The 16,133-nt window shown below is 32.2% G+C and overlaps 2 protein-coding genes and 2 non-coding genes across 4 annotated transcripts; all 4 read left to right on the top strand.

The window, feature by feature from the left end:
- The first annotated feature begins 6,752 nt into the window (after positions 1 to 6,752).
- Positions 6,753 to 8,372, top strand: LOC114386439 (dof zinc finger protein DOF3.1-like). The gene has a single exon (XM_028346444.1). The coding sequence runs from the start codon at positions 7,288 to 7,290 to the stop codon at positions 7,921 to 7,923; it is 636 nt and encodes a 211-aa protein (XP_028202245.1). The 5' UTR covers positions 6,753 to 7,287; the 3' UTR covers positions 7,924 to 8,372.
- Positions 8,373 to 13,178: 4,806 nt separating this feature from the next.
- On the top strand, positions 13,179 to 15,470 carry LOC114388683 (60S ribosomal protein L28-2-like). Its single transcript, XM_028349309.1, has 3 exons — positions 13,179 to 13,448; positions 13,575 to 13,738; positions 15,104 to 15,470. Exons 1-3 carry the CDS (start codon positions 13,301 to 13,303, stop codon positions 15,242 to 15,244), a joined length of 453 nt encoding a protein of 150 aa, XP_028205110.1. The 5' UTR covers positions 13,179 to 13,300; the 3' UTR covers positions 15,245 to 15,470.
- On the top strand, positions 14,280 to 14,370 carry LOC114388786. The gene has a single exon (XR_003661581.1). It is a non-coding gene; the product is annotated as a small nucleolar RNA R24 (small nucleolar RNA).
- Positions 14,636 to 14,726, top strand: LOC114388787. Its single transcript, XR_003661582.1, has one exon. It is a non-coding gene; the product is annotated as a small nucleolar RNA R24 (small nucleolar RNA).
- Positions 15,471 to 16,133: the final 663 nt, after the last annotated feature.

The following is a 16,133-nucleotide window of genomic DNA, read 5'->3' as shown; positions in this document are numbered from 1 at the left end:
TGTTTTTGTCAGCGCCTCCCATGATGATTCGCTGGTTTTATCTAAATTTTCTGCTGTGTTTACATGAAGATCGATAGATGTCTTTGAAATTTTACGTTACACACCAAACATAGGCCATTATGTCTTTAAGCATTGTGAAATTATGAGTGGTTCCTGTGTCGGGGTGTGGCAGCACCTATTACAAGATGTAAATAGTAACTCTAGTTAATCTTAGTTAATCATAGTTGTAACTGAATTAGTTTACCCAAGTTAAGAGTTTGCTAGTTTACTATATATATTAATTACACTTATGCATTGTAATATGTTCCACTTATGCAATGAATATATTCCATTTCATAATTTCTCTCCTTTGGTATTCCAAAGTTAACCGCACCATCGTGTCGAAATCATCGCCACTGACCAGCGTAACAGAACCACGCCGTCTTACTTTGCTTTCACCAACGTTTGATCGGTGACGCCGCCGCCACAGTCAGGGACATGGGGCTCAACCACCCCTTCCTCCTCACTGTCTTCGCCATTCTCGTCGCTGACAAATGGCTCTGTCCCCGCAACAATTTTCCTTCACTCATTCCTACACCCACTTTAATTTGGGATCCAGGTCCTGTTTTACTGCACCCAACACCTTGAGGACAAGATGCTTTTGATGGACCATGGAATCATAGGAAGAAGCTATAGCAGGCCCAAGAGGGCAGTTAGGAAGCCCAGTACCTTAAGGATTATGCTTGAAGGTCTTAGTGCTGCTTGCTCTGCAAAATCAGTTTGAGAAACTATTAGTGGAATTCTGTTACTAGTGGATTAGCATTTCCATTATGCTTTTTACCTGTTTTTGTCATTTTGTGAATGGCTAAGGATTATCCTTTCTGCCTCTGTGCTCTATAAATACATGAAGGATCAATAAAATGAACAAGTATTATCCTCTGTAAATTTCCTTATCAGTAGAATTTAATTAGTTTATGGAGGTTACCTTGACCTCGAATTCAAGGCACATTATCCTCTGCTCATAACATTTCAGGAATTTGGATTATACACGTATCATGTTGATTTTTTGAGGCGTAAACATCACTCAACGGATTGAAGTGTTTGTATTGTATTGCATTGAAGTTGCAGCTATAGGAATTGGATGACTTTCCAAATGTAAGCTGATATAAGAGACTAAGCAAAAACTTGTTGAGATCCATAACTATTTCCATTAACCAAAGATTATGCATTATAAACAATGGATGCCAGGATAAAATTTCTGGTGGATGATATGAAAACATTGACTGAAATAAACTATGAATCATCCGACCAATTTTCATAATGTAATAAAAGTTATGAAGCTTATAAGCCATTTCACAATCCTTTAATAGATGAACTTGCATGTGCTACAACGGTAGTCATAGATGCATCTATGGCAATGTATATTTTGATCAAAACTAAGGTGCGTCTGCATTTCACCTTTAGGCTTGACATAGTTGTTTTTTTAATATTTGATTAATGTTCTAGGTGGGATTGAACAACAAACACAGCTGGTATGTTCTTTCAGGTATTGAACTTGTTACTTATTTTTTGCAGTATTCCTCATCGTTACAATTCATTCTGGAAGGAATTAGATCATGCAAAGAACCTTGTGAAGAACAGGCAGGACCTAAACATGGAAAAAGTTGGTTTTGCTGCTTTGTTTGGACTGGAGTGTTTTGCATGGTTTTGGGGAGGTGAGATTGTAGGCAGAGGATGTACATTCACTGGCTACTATGTTTAAGTGGAACTGCTCTATTTTAGACCATGCAACTATTAGCTTTATTATTGAAATTAATATAGTTAGGAACATAAGGCCTTTGATCCAGTTTTACACATTATGTTTTGATTCTGATATTTTGATGTATGAAAATGACAAGTCCAGTCAATATGGCAAGCATAATAATTTGTGAAAATTGGTGGAGATTCATGTTGCTTCAATGCTTATTTAAATTATAAGCAATCTCCTTTGCTTGTTGGGTATGTGTGTACTTATTGGATTTTGGGTAATTTTGTCCCGATTATAGAATATTTGAAGAAGCTTCAAGGTAAAGATGCTTTTAAAATTAATTGGAATTAAGCATACTGAGCTGAGCTCATTAAACTTTAGAATGTTGCTGTTCTTTTGGTTTCGTTTTCATTAAGGCGTATTTGGGGGCATCTTCACTTTCCGGGTTAGCTAAATGGATTAAGGAACGTGTAGTATGTGTTTGCTGTGACGTACTAGTACCCTAACGGAGAATCTTGGGAAGAACCGTATTCTCATTATATGTAGTTGCTCCTCTTCTTTAGTTAAAAAGAATATAATATTAAGCATGCATGCCAGAAATTAATTAGAAAAGAATATGTTCACTCCGTAGGTCAGTATCAAGTATCAACGGATATTGAGACCTTATATTATATTCCACCTCGATACGAAACAACTTTTATTTTGCACGAGTTTTTATCTCGAACACACAATCTCAGCCTTACTTCTTAGTGTATATAGAGTTTGTTACAGTTAGTTGGAAAACAGTTAATTTAGTTAGCAAGTTAGTTGCAAGGTAGTTGTCTTTCTATGCCTTGAACCTACCTCACCTCATGTAACAAATCAATTACAGGTTCAATACTCTTTGATTGATCCATTTTCATTATCTTGTTTCTCAAGTTAACTCTGTTCTTCTTTATTCTTTCTATCATCATGTCAAGTATACAACTTTGATATTACTCATATGTGTATGATCATATATGCGTGCGAAATATCAAATATGTGTGCTTTCATCATGTAACTGTGATAGAAACCTGAACCTATATCTATATGCAATCTCGTTAGCAATATTTTGGGTTTAGTTGCATGTCTTTTGCTGCAAGTTCAGGGACAACCAATCCAAATAGTGGACAAACTCGTTAGCAATATTTTGGGTTTAGTTGCATATCTTTGGCATATATCACATCACACCTTTTACATATTTTTGCAAACATATCTTCCATTTTTCGTTAAAAAAGAAAAGAAAAGAAGATTATTTGCATCTTAGTTGAAGTAGAAGCGTGTAAATTCAAAACACTAGTCATGTGACTCACGGGTGGATGGCAACCAGTCAACTCGCGTTGACTACATTTCAGATTTCTTTTTATGCATAGTATTATTATATGCGCCACGTTCACACCTCATTCGACTAATGATAATTTTAGAGTTTCAATTAAAGATAGGAAAATGCTAGCTAACTTGTTAAGAAATTTAAAATATAAATATTTTTATTAGAAAATAAAAAAATTATATTTTTATTAGAGCTGACAAGCGAATAAATTTATAGGGAACAAAGATGAAAAAATATTAACTTATAGAAATAAAAAAAAATCAAACCTTTAATTAAATACATCAAAATACCAATTTTACATAATATCTAACACACAAAAATACAAATTATTTGGATTTGTTTGATGGGGTTAGCAGGTTAAGTACTGCAACCTGCTTAGGTCCCTGAGATAAGGGAGAAAAGACACTGAAGGAGATAATTTATTTATTTTTAATTAAAAGAATCATTAATTTTTTTTGCTTAATTACCGTTTTTATTCCTATAATTTATGATACTCTTAAAAAAATTAGAGCATACAGACATTTCCTTCTCAAGACATTTTACTTTTTTTCATCATGTGGGAATTAGAATTAATTCCCGAGTTTAGAGGAAACGTTTATATTATGGAGCAAGATTATTTTTTTTTACAAAAATAAGTTCATATCATTTTATTAATAAAAAATTATCCCTATAATTTGTAGTACTCTTTAAAAAAAATAATCAGAGCATACGATTATATTGAGTTTAGAGGAAACCTTTATATTTTGGAGCAAGTTCTTTTTTTCTTTTTTGCAAAAACAAGTTTATATCATTTTTATTAATGACCAACTGAGCAATACAGTGAGGATTTTGCTGAAAAACATGGAGACTAGGACAATATAGTGTCACCCTAGCAAGAACATGCACAATATTATTAATTTGCTTTCCTAAGGAAACTCACATGAAAGATTTGATTGACAATCAATAAGTGACCACACTCACTAACTAAGCCGTCTAATTCAAATACAACATCATTTGAACCATTTATTTTATCTTCAACCAGCTTGCTATCTGGTTCAAAGAAAACGTCATACAACCCCCAACGATATACATATTTGTTTTTATGTTTTAGAGCCTTCAAACCAGGGTTCAAGCAAAAGCAAGAAATCCTTGCTTCTCACAAAACACTGCTTTGGATTTTGCACCAATGAGATCTAAGGCCTACACAAACAAGCTCATAATAGCTTACAAACTCTTGATATCTCTCTTTAATTCCTATATATTAATTAATCGATGTCTCATTAAACATAAGGAAATCTCCGGTTCGGATTAGAGTTGTGTGTGACTATTTTATACGAGGGTCCAATTTTGTTCACTTGACTTTTATCAGTAATTTATTCATAGGGTATTCGAAGAAGATTTAAGGGATATAAAAATTAAAATATAAAATATAAATTACCGTGAGGTATGGTAAGGATGCAGTAAAGTTATTTAATTTCATCAACGTTTGATGATCTAATTTCATTAAAATGAGAAAATAGAAGAGGTGCAATAATAACCGCACACATGTCATTGAGATCGTAAATGGGAGCCACCTAATGATTCATCTATGCGCACGAGGACGGTGCCTCTCTTGAATTCTAATCCATCAACCACACCAAATCACGGCCGTCAAATAATTCGTTACAGTGTTTGGACCCACATGCTCCCTTACAGTCACCATTTCCACATCACAGCCACACCAGTCAACTCTGAAGACTCCAAACAGCCAATTATAAGACAAACCCGTGGGACCCAGCTGCTTCCAATCTCACCCGCGTGTTGCTTTAGCATTTCCTGGTATTATAGAGATAAACAGTCATATTAGTTTTCAAAATCAAAAGTGTGATGCTGATAAAATGATTTCATATAAATCATCAATTTAGTTTTCTGAATATGTAAAATATGTAATGAATTATTTTTTTATATTAAATTTATAAAATTCTTTTATTTTTAAATTATAATATTTTAATACTAATTGACAATAAAAAATATTTTTAAATATTAATTTTTATTGAATTACAAAATTTAATAATTAATTTATCATTAAATTATTTATAAATTTTTTTAAAGATTAAATTTAAATTTTTTATCTTTCATATTTAAAAAACCAATTTCTCTTGACAGTTTTGGAAATTTAGGGGGTGTTTGGTTTGGTTGTTTTCTGTTTTCATTTTCACTGTAAACAGAAAACAGTGATAAAAATGTGTTTGATTTGATTTCTGAGAACATTTTCAGTAAAAATGAAAACAGGAAACAACTAAAAAATGAAAACAATAAATTTTCATTTTCAATTGAAAACAGAAACCTCGTTTTGGTTAAAATGAAATTGCGGTGAGAATGAATTTAGTTTTAAGCAAATCTAAAAATACAAAAAAGACAATAAATCAATATATCATAAATTTTTCGTATTTTTATTTCATAAAAACAGAAAACAAGACATCAAACCAAACATGTTTTCATGTTTTCAAAATTCAAATCTTTTGAAAATAAAAACAGAAAATAAAAACAGAAAATAAAAATGTAAACGAAATACACTATTCTACCCTATGAGTCAGTCGAGCACTTGTTAGTGCGTATGCCACTCATGGGGTCGTGCCACGTGTCGCGAGTGACATTGGCTGTGGGCTGTATTGGGGTGGCGGTAACTCAACGCAACCGTTCGCACCCTCATCTGACGTCCCAGATTCGCTTGGCTGGAATTAAACGGCCCTGATTTTCTGATGAAATCAAAATCATGATGGGGTGGCACTTGCTTTGTTCACGCGCAAGCCTGTCATGGATCACTGGGCCACAATTCCCGGCGGCTCAAACCCATTCGGCTGGCTTTGGTTCCCCAAGCCGAGCTGCGGCTCACAAGCTTGGACGTGTCGGTCAAGTCTTGTCTTAAAAATATACTATATGCTTTATTATATTTTTAGGAAAAAATAAAATAAAATACTAATGAGGTCATTACTTGTCTTTCTTAGGATGATGTGTTAATTAAGTTAGCAGAGACATTCTAATATCGCAAATGTTAAAAAGGAAAATAAGACTAGTTTAGTTTACTCACGAGTAAACGTGTTGATTTGTTAGTGAATTGTTTATTACTAGTTTATAACCACGGGAATATATGTTCTTACGCTTAATTCCCTCCCTCAATATTATTAGTTGTCTCTTTACCAATTTTTTTATTTCATCATTGTTGTACTTCTATTTAATTATCATTACTTTTTTTGGACAGTTTTGGTACCGGACGTTGAATCAAATCAACTAAATTATTTATTGTTGTCCGTTGGTTTTGGACTTATTGACCAACAAAACAACATTGGTTATGTACAAATAGTAATTTGTAAATTTTCCTAAGAATTGTTTATTATCGATGATATGTATTTAATACCTAAAACAAGAGTTTTCACTATATTTCATATAAAATTAATCAAATAACATTGTCCTTTGATTAACAAAACTAATTATTTAACTATTGAGTGTCTAAATTAACTAGTGTATGGAATTCAGATTAACAAACAGTTTTAATTCAAGTGTTAGATGTATAATTGTATTAAATCTTTAGAAAAAAAAATACATATCTCCTAAAAGTGATAGATTTATTTAATGTAAGCAAGATTATCTACTAAAAGTGATAGATTTGTCTTTTTATAAAAATAGTGTTATTTAACTTTGTTTAAGTGGAATATTATAGCTCAAGATCGAAGCCAAACCTTGGAGTAGTGAAGAGGGGAGATTTTCTGTTTCTATTTGAAGGCTGCGGAGTGCGGTAGAGTCATCACTCGTTACAAACTCTGTTTAGATCATTTCATCTCCATCAACCTCTCCAACAAAATAAATATCCCTTTACCCTATTTTCTCGAATCTTGTTTGCTATCTCCTGAGTCCGGCTAAATCCTTGCCTTTTCAGCCAGTTTCCTCCGTCTTCCCAACCTCAATCACACTTATCCATCACACCCCATGTAACAACTTTCTGTCTCTAGCTTTGAGCTTTTTCTTTTTCTTTTTTCTTCAAACACAAAACAACTTTCTGGAATTAGTTACTTCTACTCTCAATAAAGTTTTTTTTTTTTTTTTTTTATCATCAGCTTCATTTATTAGTATTTTGGTCGGTTCTATATCCTTCCTTTTTCTTTTTGTCTTCTTTCCACTTTCCCCTCACTTTGTTGTGAGATCTTGACAACAAAGTGCGTGCTTGAAAACTGAAGTCCCTTTTAGGAATACGAGAATGCAGGATCCAACGTTGTTCCAACCCATGAAACCCCACTTTCCGGAACAGGAGCAGCTTAAATGCCCGCGCTGTGACTCCACCAACACCAAGTTCTGCTACTACAACAACTACAACCTCTCGCAGCCACGCCATTTTTGCAAGAACTGCAGAAGGTATTGGACCAAAGGTGGTGCCTTGAGAAACATCCCTGTTGGTGGTGGAAGCAGAAAGAACACAAAGCGATCATCTTCATCCAACAACAACACCAAACGCGCTTCCCCATCACCCCCAGTTTCCTCTGCACCCGCTCCAGAACCCGACCCTACCCGGATTGGCCCCACCCCGGTTGTTGGTGGCGGGAGTTTCAGTTCCCTTTTGGCATCAAGTGGCCATTTGGGCCTGGGGAACCTCTTGGAGGGTCTGAATTCAAGTGGGTCTAATCTGAAAACTGTGCAAATGGAAGAGTTTGGGGAGAATGTTAGTTCGGGTCCGGTTGCGGATCCGGGTTCGGGTCGGAATCCCGGGTTGGAGATGCAAAGCAATGGGAACGCAGAGAATTTTCTGAGTTTGCAAAATGGTGATTCAAGCTGTTGGAATGGTACTAGTGGTTGGTCTCACCTTGCTATTTTCACTCCTGGGTCAAGCTTTCAGTAATGACAAATTAATGAATATGATTACTCTGATCTGTATATTTAGACATATGTCGTACTATTATGGAGGATCACAAACCAGAAGGCCACTGCTATAGGATCATTAGGTAAAGTTTCTCCTGTTTTGGATTTTTATATTTGTGAATTGTGGTTGGTGTTCTTCAGCTATATCAATGATGGAAGAGAAATGGAAAGCAAGTCATATTTTAGGGCAGGGTATGGGGGGTATATGAATGTTGTTGTAGTGAGATTGTTTTCAGTCTCATCACGTAGAGGAAGTGTTGCCATGGCTTGGAGATTCTAATTTATTTAATCTATATATGTGTATTTTACACGCGCAGTTTGTCATATGCTTTTTTTAATAATAGCTTTTTCGAGTATCTATAGCTGTATGTATGTATGTATGGTAGTGCCCTACTTGACGACAAGTTGCTTAATTAAATACTTTTGGTAGTGGATGGAGTGAGGTTTCGTTGAATTTGGGTTGAGATCCAGAACTGCACTATACACAAATTGTAGACTTTTAAATTTTAATATACCTTTTCAATGGAGGTTCGACAAGGTTCAAAGGAAAAAAAAACCTATAATGCATGTTTGTTATATTTTATTCTTAAGTTTCCAACTTGGCCATTGTTTTTCCACTACAAATTTAGTTTCTTTCAGTGGATTTCTACCAGAAAATCTAGGATTTGTTTGTGTTCATTCTAGATATGGAATATTTTGGGAATCAGCCTAAAAGAAAGCATCGGATGCACCATAACTAATTTCAATTTGAACTAGTTGTCTTATTATTGGTCGATCAAGTTGTGTCTGTCTGCTTGATGTGTGATCATCTTAAATGAACTCTCAAAGTGAGCTCTTGTGGACCATATACATTGCTGATGCTGTGTTTAATACTGGACCACTCTGCTATCCACAAGTTTCAATATCATTTATGCAACACATATGTTGGGTTGCTGGGTCAGTTTGACAAAGTCAAAATTTGGATGCAAGTCCTTAAGTGTTTTTGGTGTTGATCTTCAATGAGCATTAGAGATTTAGGGTTATATTTCATTAATGTAAGTGAAATTTCAATTCTAATCAGAGCATATTATTATAAGTACTTATGAATCTGCATATAGTTTTCATAGGTTTGAATTTAACTTCTGATCTCATTTTCCCCCACGTTATACTCGGCCATATTTTAAAGCTACTTGTAATTTATGGTTTCATATCAAAGGATGGATCAATATTTTTACATAATTATTTGAACTTTAATAAGTAATTATTTAATAAATAGTAAGTTAAAAAAATATTTATTATTTATTTCATGGATAAAATTAGAGATATGATTTACTATTAGAAAATTTTAAACAAATATTAATTCAAAACATAATTTTCTTATATATTTTTTTAATTTTAATTGTTTTTCTCTTGTATATGTGCAAAAGGTCCTAAGCCCTGCTTGCCCCCTTGGTGTGTAAGTTGCATCACTCGAGGGGTTTGATGAACTTTTAGCCAGGCTGAGGAGAATTGTAATTGTTAGCCAGGCTATCGTTGAATGAAAAGAAGCAGAGTCTTGATTAATTACTGTTGGAAAATATTTTTCTATAATTTAAAATCTAAAGTAAACATATATTTTTTTTTCAACCAGATTTTTCTAAAGATAAAAACTATATCCTATGTAATTATTCTTGCGGAACATATCTTTTTTTCTTTTCTTTCATGTAGCTTCTTCTTCTTAAGAAAAAGTAAGGAAAACACATATTGGGAGAAGAGTACATATATGCATATTAATTTTTTATTCTACCGGTATAGGGAGGACGTTTTTTCGATAAAGATAACGCATAACACGCTTTATCCCATATTTTTTTTAACTCTCATTTGTTATTATATTTATTTGTTTGTGTTAAATATTATTATAAAAATTATTTGTGTATTAATTATATATTTCACTGATATGTTTGTAATTTTAGTTTCCTAATTATTTTTTTCTAAACAATTACAAATCTGCATTCAAAGATATCTGTCTTTATGATTTTAATCTTCACTGTGAACCGCTGACTATTTATTTGCCCTCTAAAATGATGAAGAAATGAAATACATCTTTTATACCAAAAGAAGAAAAAAAATATTCGTATTTATTTCCTTCATCTAATTAATTAATGTAGTCGACAACAACTCCTCGCCAAGTTTGGTTTCAGAGGTGGGGATGAATGCTATGCCTATACCATTATGACTTTTAGGCATGACGATGAGATCTGAATTAGTGGGGTCTGTTCTAAACTTATTCCGATTTTGATGGAAAAAATTTAGGTTGATTAGAATTGAGTTTAGATTTTTCCCAACAGTCAAAATCGGATTTAAGGTTGAAGATGAGATTATTAACTGAATCATCTCACTAATAATTAATTTACAAAAATATCATTATATATATATATATATATATATATAACATACTAAAGCATAAAACTATTGAATTGAATTTTATGTTGTCATGTATAATCTAAAAATATGTTGCGATTACTATTTAAAATTATATTTTTTATTTTATGAAAAATTATATTGTTATAAAATTTCATAAGCATGTTGAGGGCGGGATAGGACGAGGTAGAGATGGAGGACAAATTTACATCTTGTTGGATTTTAGGAACATAGATAAAAAATGGAGAATAGAGAGAAAGAACGAGATAAGAAATCCTGTTGTTGTCATGTTTAATAACTTTTACAATGAAGTTTTAGATGTCAAACTCACTTTTAGCTAATTAAAGATTTCTTAAATTCATGAGTTTTTTCCTAATGGTGAAGTTGAGATAGATGCCCTTTAAGTTCCATCCTTATTGTTGCTTTTGTAAGAAAAAAAAATAGATTCGTTACATTTGGCGGTTTTTTAGCCTATTATACTGAGAATAATTACTCCAATTTGTTTTGAAGAAGTTTATGTTATCATTTTAAAATAATTTATATCAATAATTCATTTTACCAAAAGAAAATATAATAATCAAGAAGGCATTCACATCAGCTGCACACAATGGCCATTCACTTATACCATATTTAATGGTTTTCAACTTAATTTATGTGACTTCAATTAATTTTTTCTCCAACAAATTTTTTTATTAGCAAGTTGTTTAATTATTTTTTTCTCTCTCTTTTATATTGAATACTAAGTTATGTAACTCATGAAAAATAATTTTTTATATAAATAACTATCTTGAATTTTTAGAAATTTAAAATTACATGTGACACGCTAATATTTTTTTGTAAGCAATATGATAAGTTACTTTTATTGTAAATGCTCTTGCCATAGCTAATTTTCGTTACAAGTTTTTTAATCCATCACGAATATGTCTCTCTATCTTAGCTTTCAAACGCATGCATATTATGCAACTATAAATACATGACAAACTCTCTCTCTCTTGTATCCATTCGTTCAATTCAATACAATGAGAATATTTTCCCTCACTATCTGAGAACTCTTACTCTTTTCATTCTCTTTGATTCGTTGCCTTCGTCATTTTTTTTTATCCAACTTTAAGATGACGAGTAAGTGTAAAATGTATAAGATACCTGAACAAAACTTATAATAGTAACTGTTTGCATCCTCTATAATTTTGTGAAAAATCAATACCTTCTTATATTTCAAAATTTCATCCATCGCCCCTCGTCGTTGAGCTTGTAAAAGTCAAAGCATTAATTACACATTCAATGACAACGAGTTTTATAAATGAAAACAAAGAAAGCTTGATGAGGTTGAAAGTCTAAACATACAATCCCTACATCAATTTCCAAATGTAGCCGTTGCTGGGTTAATAACTTTTTTCTTCTTTTATTTTCATAAAAAGAAAATGATAAATAGTCAATTTCGTTTTTAAATACCTAAAGTGCCAATAAATTCATCGTCAAAAAATAAAAAATTCAAATTTTAGTTTCCAAATTTGAGGTTTGATAATTAATCCAATGAAAATTTATTAATAGTTTAGTCCAATAGAAATTTACTACATTTTTTTTCTAATTTATTTAGTAATCATGTTGATAATTATTTTTATAATATTTTTGTTCTTATGAATCACATAAGCTCTTACATTAATGGTAACATAAGAAAGTTTACATATAAAAAGATTTACCATATTTTTTTTTATTTTAGAGGATTAAAATTTGAATTTTTATCTTAAAATAAATTTATTAGTCTTATATACATTTAAAGATAAAAATCACTATTTACTTTAAATTTTTTTTGTTAGTATTGAAAAATTATACTTCCTTGTTATTGTCGTGAAGAACATAGATAATAAAGCATAACATTAATTTATAGTTTCCTCATACAATTTAGAAAATGTAAAGCTAGCGACATTGCATAGATATCTCCATCACATTTATTAAATTTTAAAAAACAATTTTTTATTTATCATTATGTACTAATAACGTAAGTACGTAACATACATCTAAATAAAGTAACCATATTTACAAAAATTAAAAACATATTTAAACATTAATATAACTAATAAGTGTCAACTTGGGATTTTTTAAAGTTACATAGCAATGGAACAAAAGTCTTCAAGACCATCAACGGCTAATTTGACAATTTTATTTTTTCCAATATATTTTAATAAGCAATTCCAAATGCTCATGAAGAGGGAATTTATTAAAAAGTTCAAGTAACTATGGAACCTTTTTGGTTTTCGTACATTTAGTTTCTATACATCTAATTTGTATACATTAGTCCATGTGTGTTAGTTTTTAGTGAAAAACCATCACATCATCACAAAATGGAGTTACAAAGACTAAAATATATATTAAAAAAATTGCTTGCATAAGAATTAAAACTTAGAAATTTTAGATATAGAAACTAAAATGACAAGTTGACACATGTATAGTTCATATTTAAATAAACATTTCCAATGAAATTTGTATCATTTCGAAGCATACAACACAAAAGATCAAAATTTGTTACTTCGGACGTTTTATTCATTGGAAAGAGTGAAAAATTTGTGTGGCAATGTGGAAACAAACATGCTCAAAAAGATAAAAAAAAATTAATTAAACCTATTTATTTTATGAAATTTGGCGATTATTTCAATTATTTTTCCAACGATTGCATTTTTTCTCTTCAATTTCACTTTAACACTGGGATATTACTTTTTTGTCTTCAACATTGGAAATCTTTTGTGTGTGGCATGTTCTTTGGGCTTCGGGCCCTTTTATTCCGTGAATGTTCTATTAGATGGGCTGTAAGCCCAGTAATAATAACAAGTAAAGCCCCAGCCGGGTCTATTCCAAAGCAATTAGGGTTTTCCATATACATATATATTGTCGTGCCATAAAGAAAACCATTCCTCTGCATTCATTCAGCGTTCATCTCAATCTAGATTTGTGTGCGGTGCGTCTCCGGTGAAGAGAAGAAGATGGCGACCGTACCAGGACAGCTCATATGGGAGGTCGTAAAGAAGAACAACTCTTTCTTGGTGAAAGAGTTCGGAAGGGGCACTCAGAGCGTGCAGTTCAGCAGAGAGCCCAACAATCTCTACAACCTCAACACTTTCAAGTACTCCGGTAATTATCTCTTTACCCAAGCGAAAGTTATTTTCAAATGTGTTATTAATCGTGGAAAACTGAAGCGTTGAATTAGGTTTTCACATTGTGAATAAAGCTAATTTTATGTTTGCGGTGGTATGATAGGTTTGGCGAACAAGAAAACTGTCACTGTTCAACCTGCGGGTAAAGACCAGTCTGTGTTGCTGGCAACAACCAAGACAAAGAAGCAAAACAAGCCTGCTGTTTTGCTTCACAAATCTGTCATGAAAAAGGAGTTCCGGAGGATGGCAAAGGCAGTGCAAAATCAGGTAACTTTGATGTTGTATTATTCCAAAAAATTGATTGTGTTCCTATTATTCGTTTTCTTCGGTAGCTACATTTATATTTGATGTCAAATCCAACTGCTTCTGCTTACTGAAAGAATGTTGAAAAATTGTTCTATGCCTTTTTGTTTTACATTTTGTAGTGTGTGCTGGGTTGATTACCTTTTCTCCCCATCAAGTGCCCCAAGTGGATTATTTTGGGGTTGTCTTCATGTGTGTGAAAATTTTCGAGTTGTTGCAGTTCAATTGCAAAAGAATTTGATGCATCAAACTGTCAGGAATGAGTGATTGTTTGCTGTTAAAGATATCTTGTCTATATAGCTTTTGGTGATTGCTTTATTTTGTTTTCGGCTGATGGTGCTAGCTTAACGTGTTTGGTGCAACATAAGAAGAATTTACGCGACATGCTGTCCTTCAGTTTTTCACATGCTATTTTTATTTTTAATTTAAATGAATGTGTTGGTTCTTTGATAAATTTAACTGTTGGAAACCACTTTGAATCTCTGGCAACATGAATGATTTTCCAACAGCAGTGATGAGCCTATAACATGTAAGAAGAAATCCCTAGTTGGGTTTCTTCGATGAAATTTACTTGTTACGCTTGGCTTCTGAGCTTTTAAAATTCAGAAGTTATTTCATGAATTCAATTCTTTTTGGAGGGTGACTTCTGTGTTATATGTTAATATCATGGAGTAAATAGTGTATAATTTCAAAAAGCTGATTCCTTTTTTACATTTTTTTTGTACAGTTTCTCACATTTTCTATATATTTTAATTGAATGAGTTGGCTTATTGATAAATGTGACGGTTGGAAACTTGTTCTGGTATATCAGGTTTTAAATGGAAACCATTTTTAACCTCTGCCAACATGAATGAGTTTCCAACAGCAGTGATGAGCCTCTAACATGTAAGAAGGAATCCCTAGTAGGATTACTTCAATGAAATTTACCTGTTACGCTTGGCTTCTGAGCTTTAATAATTTGTTAATACGATTCTGGCCTCTCTTTCCTTTGCTAATTAACTATTTTCTCTTAATGCTACCGCCTGCACTACAAATTACATAACAATACCCTCTCAATCTGCATTTGGTGTTTAATATGAAATTAGTTTTTTGGCTGCCACAAATATTTTACTCATTCTCGTAAATTTCTTTGCTGTGAATAAACATAATTTGCTTTTTTGCCTATGCAATTTTAAAATTATTTTTAACGATAGTGGTTATTTTTATTTTATTTTATAATTTTTTTAACTTGTTACGGTTTCTTTCTCTGCTCTTTGAATGCTTGCTGCGTAATCTTGCACTGCCTATTAATTCTTTAAATCTACGCTGCTAATTTTACTGCCTTTGCAGGTAGCAGATAACTACTACAGGCCTGATCTCAAAAAGGCAGCTCTGGCAAGGTTGAGCGCTGTCAATAGGAGCCTCAGAGTTGCTAAGTCTGGTGTGAAGAAGAGGAACAGACAGGCTGTGAAGGTCCCTAGCAGGAAGTGAAATTAGAAAGTTAAATTGCATTCTACATTACTACCATCCTTTTCCCCCTTTTGTAGTTTGTGTTCCAGAACCAAAATTTAGATTTTCGAGTTTTGTTTGGAGAGGCAATTATTGTGAGTTTTCAATAGACAACAACTGGAACTATGTTATAGCTTTCAACTGGGTTGGTTTTTTTTTTTTTCAAGAGATGATTTAAGTAAGAAGGATGGATGTTCATATTATCGTATATCATCTGACAAGGAAGGTGGAATCGCCATAACTAGACACAAATTTTATCCCTTGAACAGAAAAGGGTCGAACAAGCCCAGGCTCTCTAATAATTTTAAAAACAATTTGGAACAATTGTAACTATAGTTTTGGGAACAACTTTAACTGACTCACCCAATGCACGGGGCAATTAGAGCATGATCAGATGAATGCTGTGTACAGTCATGAGTTGTTACGGCGGTAAATGAGTTATGACTTGACTTATTTGTGAACTATTCTAACTTGACTGGTTAAATATTGTTTAGAAATGATTTATGTTTTACAAGTTCGATATAGAGATATTGCTTTATCATATTACTTTTTGACCTAAGCTTTTAAGGCTAACGTGTACAGTTTAAAAAATATTATTATTGACAAACTACATACTCACTGGAAGCAGTTGTGAAATACATTATGTTTAATAAGTGTATGTGAAAATAATAATAATTAATGAGACTTAAATTTAGTTGAACAAAAAAAAAGAATATAAGCTAGAACATTAATAGTTTTGGTCCGGAGATAGTATATGTCAATATTTTAAATTTATATGTATTAAATGATATTTTACTTTATAAGGATTAATTTTATAATTTATAATGAATTATTTTTTAAAAAATTAAATGAGATATTTTTATTTTTTTGG

Source organism: Glycine soja, chromosome 15 (genome assembly GCF_004193775.1).
Source record: "Glycine soja cultivar W05 chromosome 15, ASM419377v2, whole genome shotgun sequence".
Taxonomy (NCBI): domain Eukaryota; kingdom Viridiplantae; phylum Streptophyta; class Magnoliopsida; order Fabales; family Fabaceae; genus Glycine; species Glycine soja.
This window is presented reverse-complemented; position numbering and strand designations above follow the sequence as displayed.

Excerpts from the sequence above, each read along its gene's own strand:
- LOC114386439 (XM_028346444.1), top strand. The coding sequence starts at position 7,288 with ATGCAGGATCCAACGTTGTTCCAACCCATGAAACCCCACTTTCCGGAA.
- LOC114388683 (XM_028349309.1), top strand. The coding sequence starts at position 13,301 with ATGGCGACCGTACCAGGACAGCTCATATGGGAGGTCGTAAAGAAGAAC. Across the intron at positions 13,449-13,574 it reads CAACACTTTCAAGTACTCCG|GTTTGGCGAACAAGAAAACT; the intron begins GTAATTATCTCT and ends GTGGTATGATAG. Across the intron at positions 13,739-15,103 it reads CAAAGGCAGTGCAAAATCAG|GTAGCAGATAACTACTACAG; the intron begins GTAACTTTGATG and ends CTGCCTTTGCAG.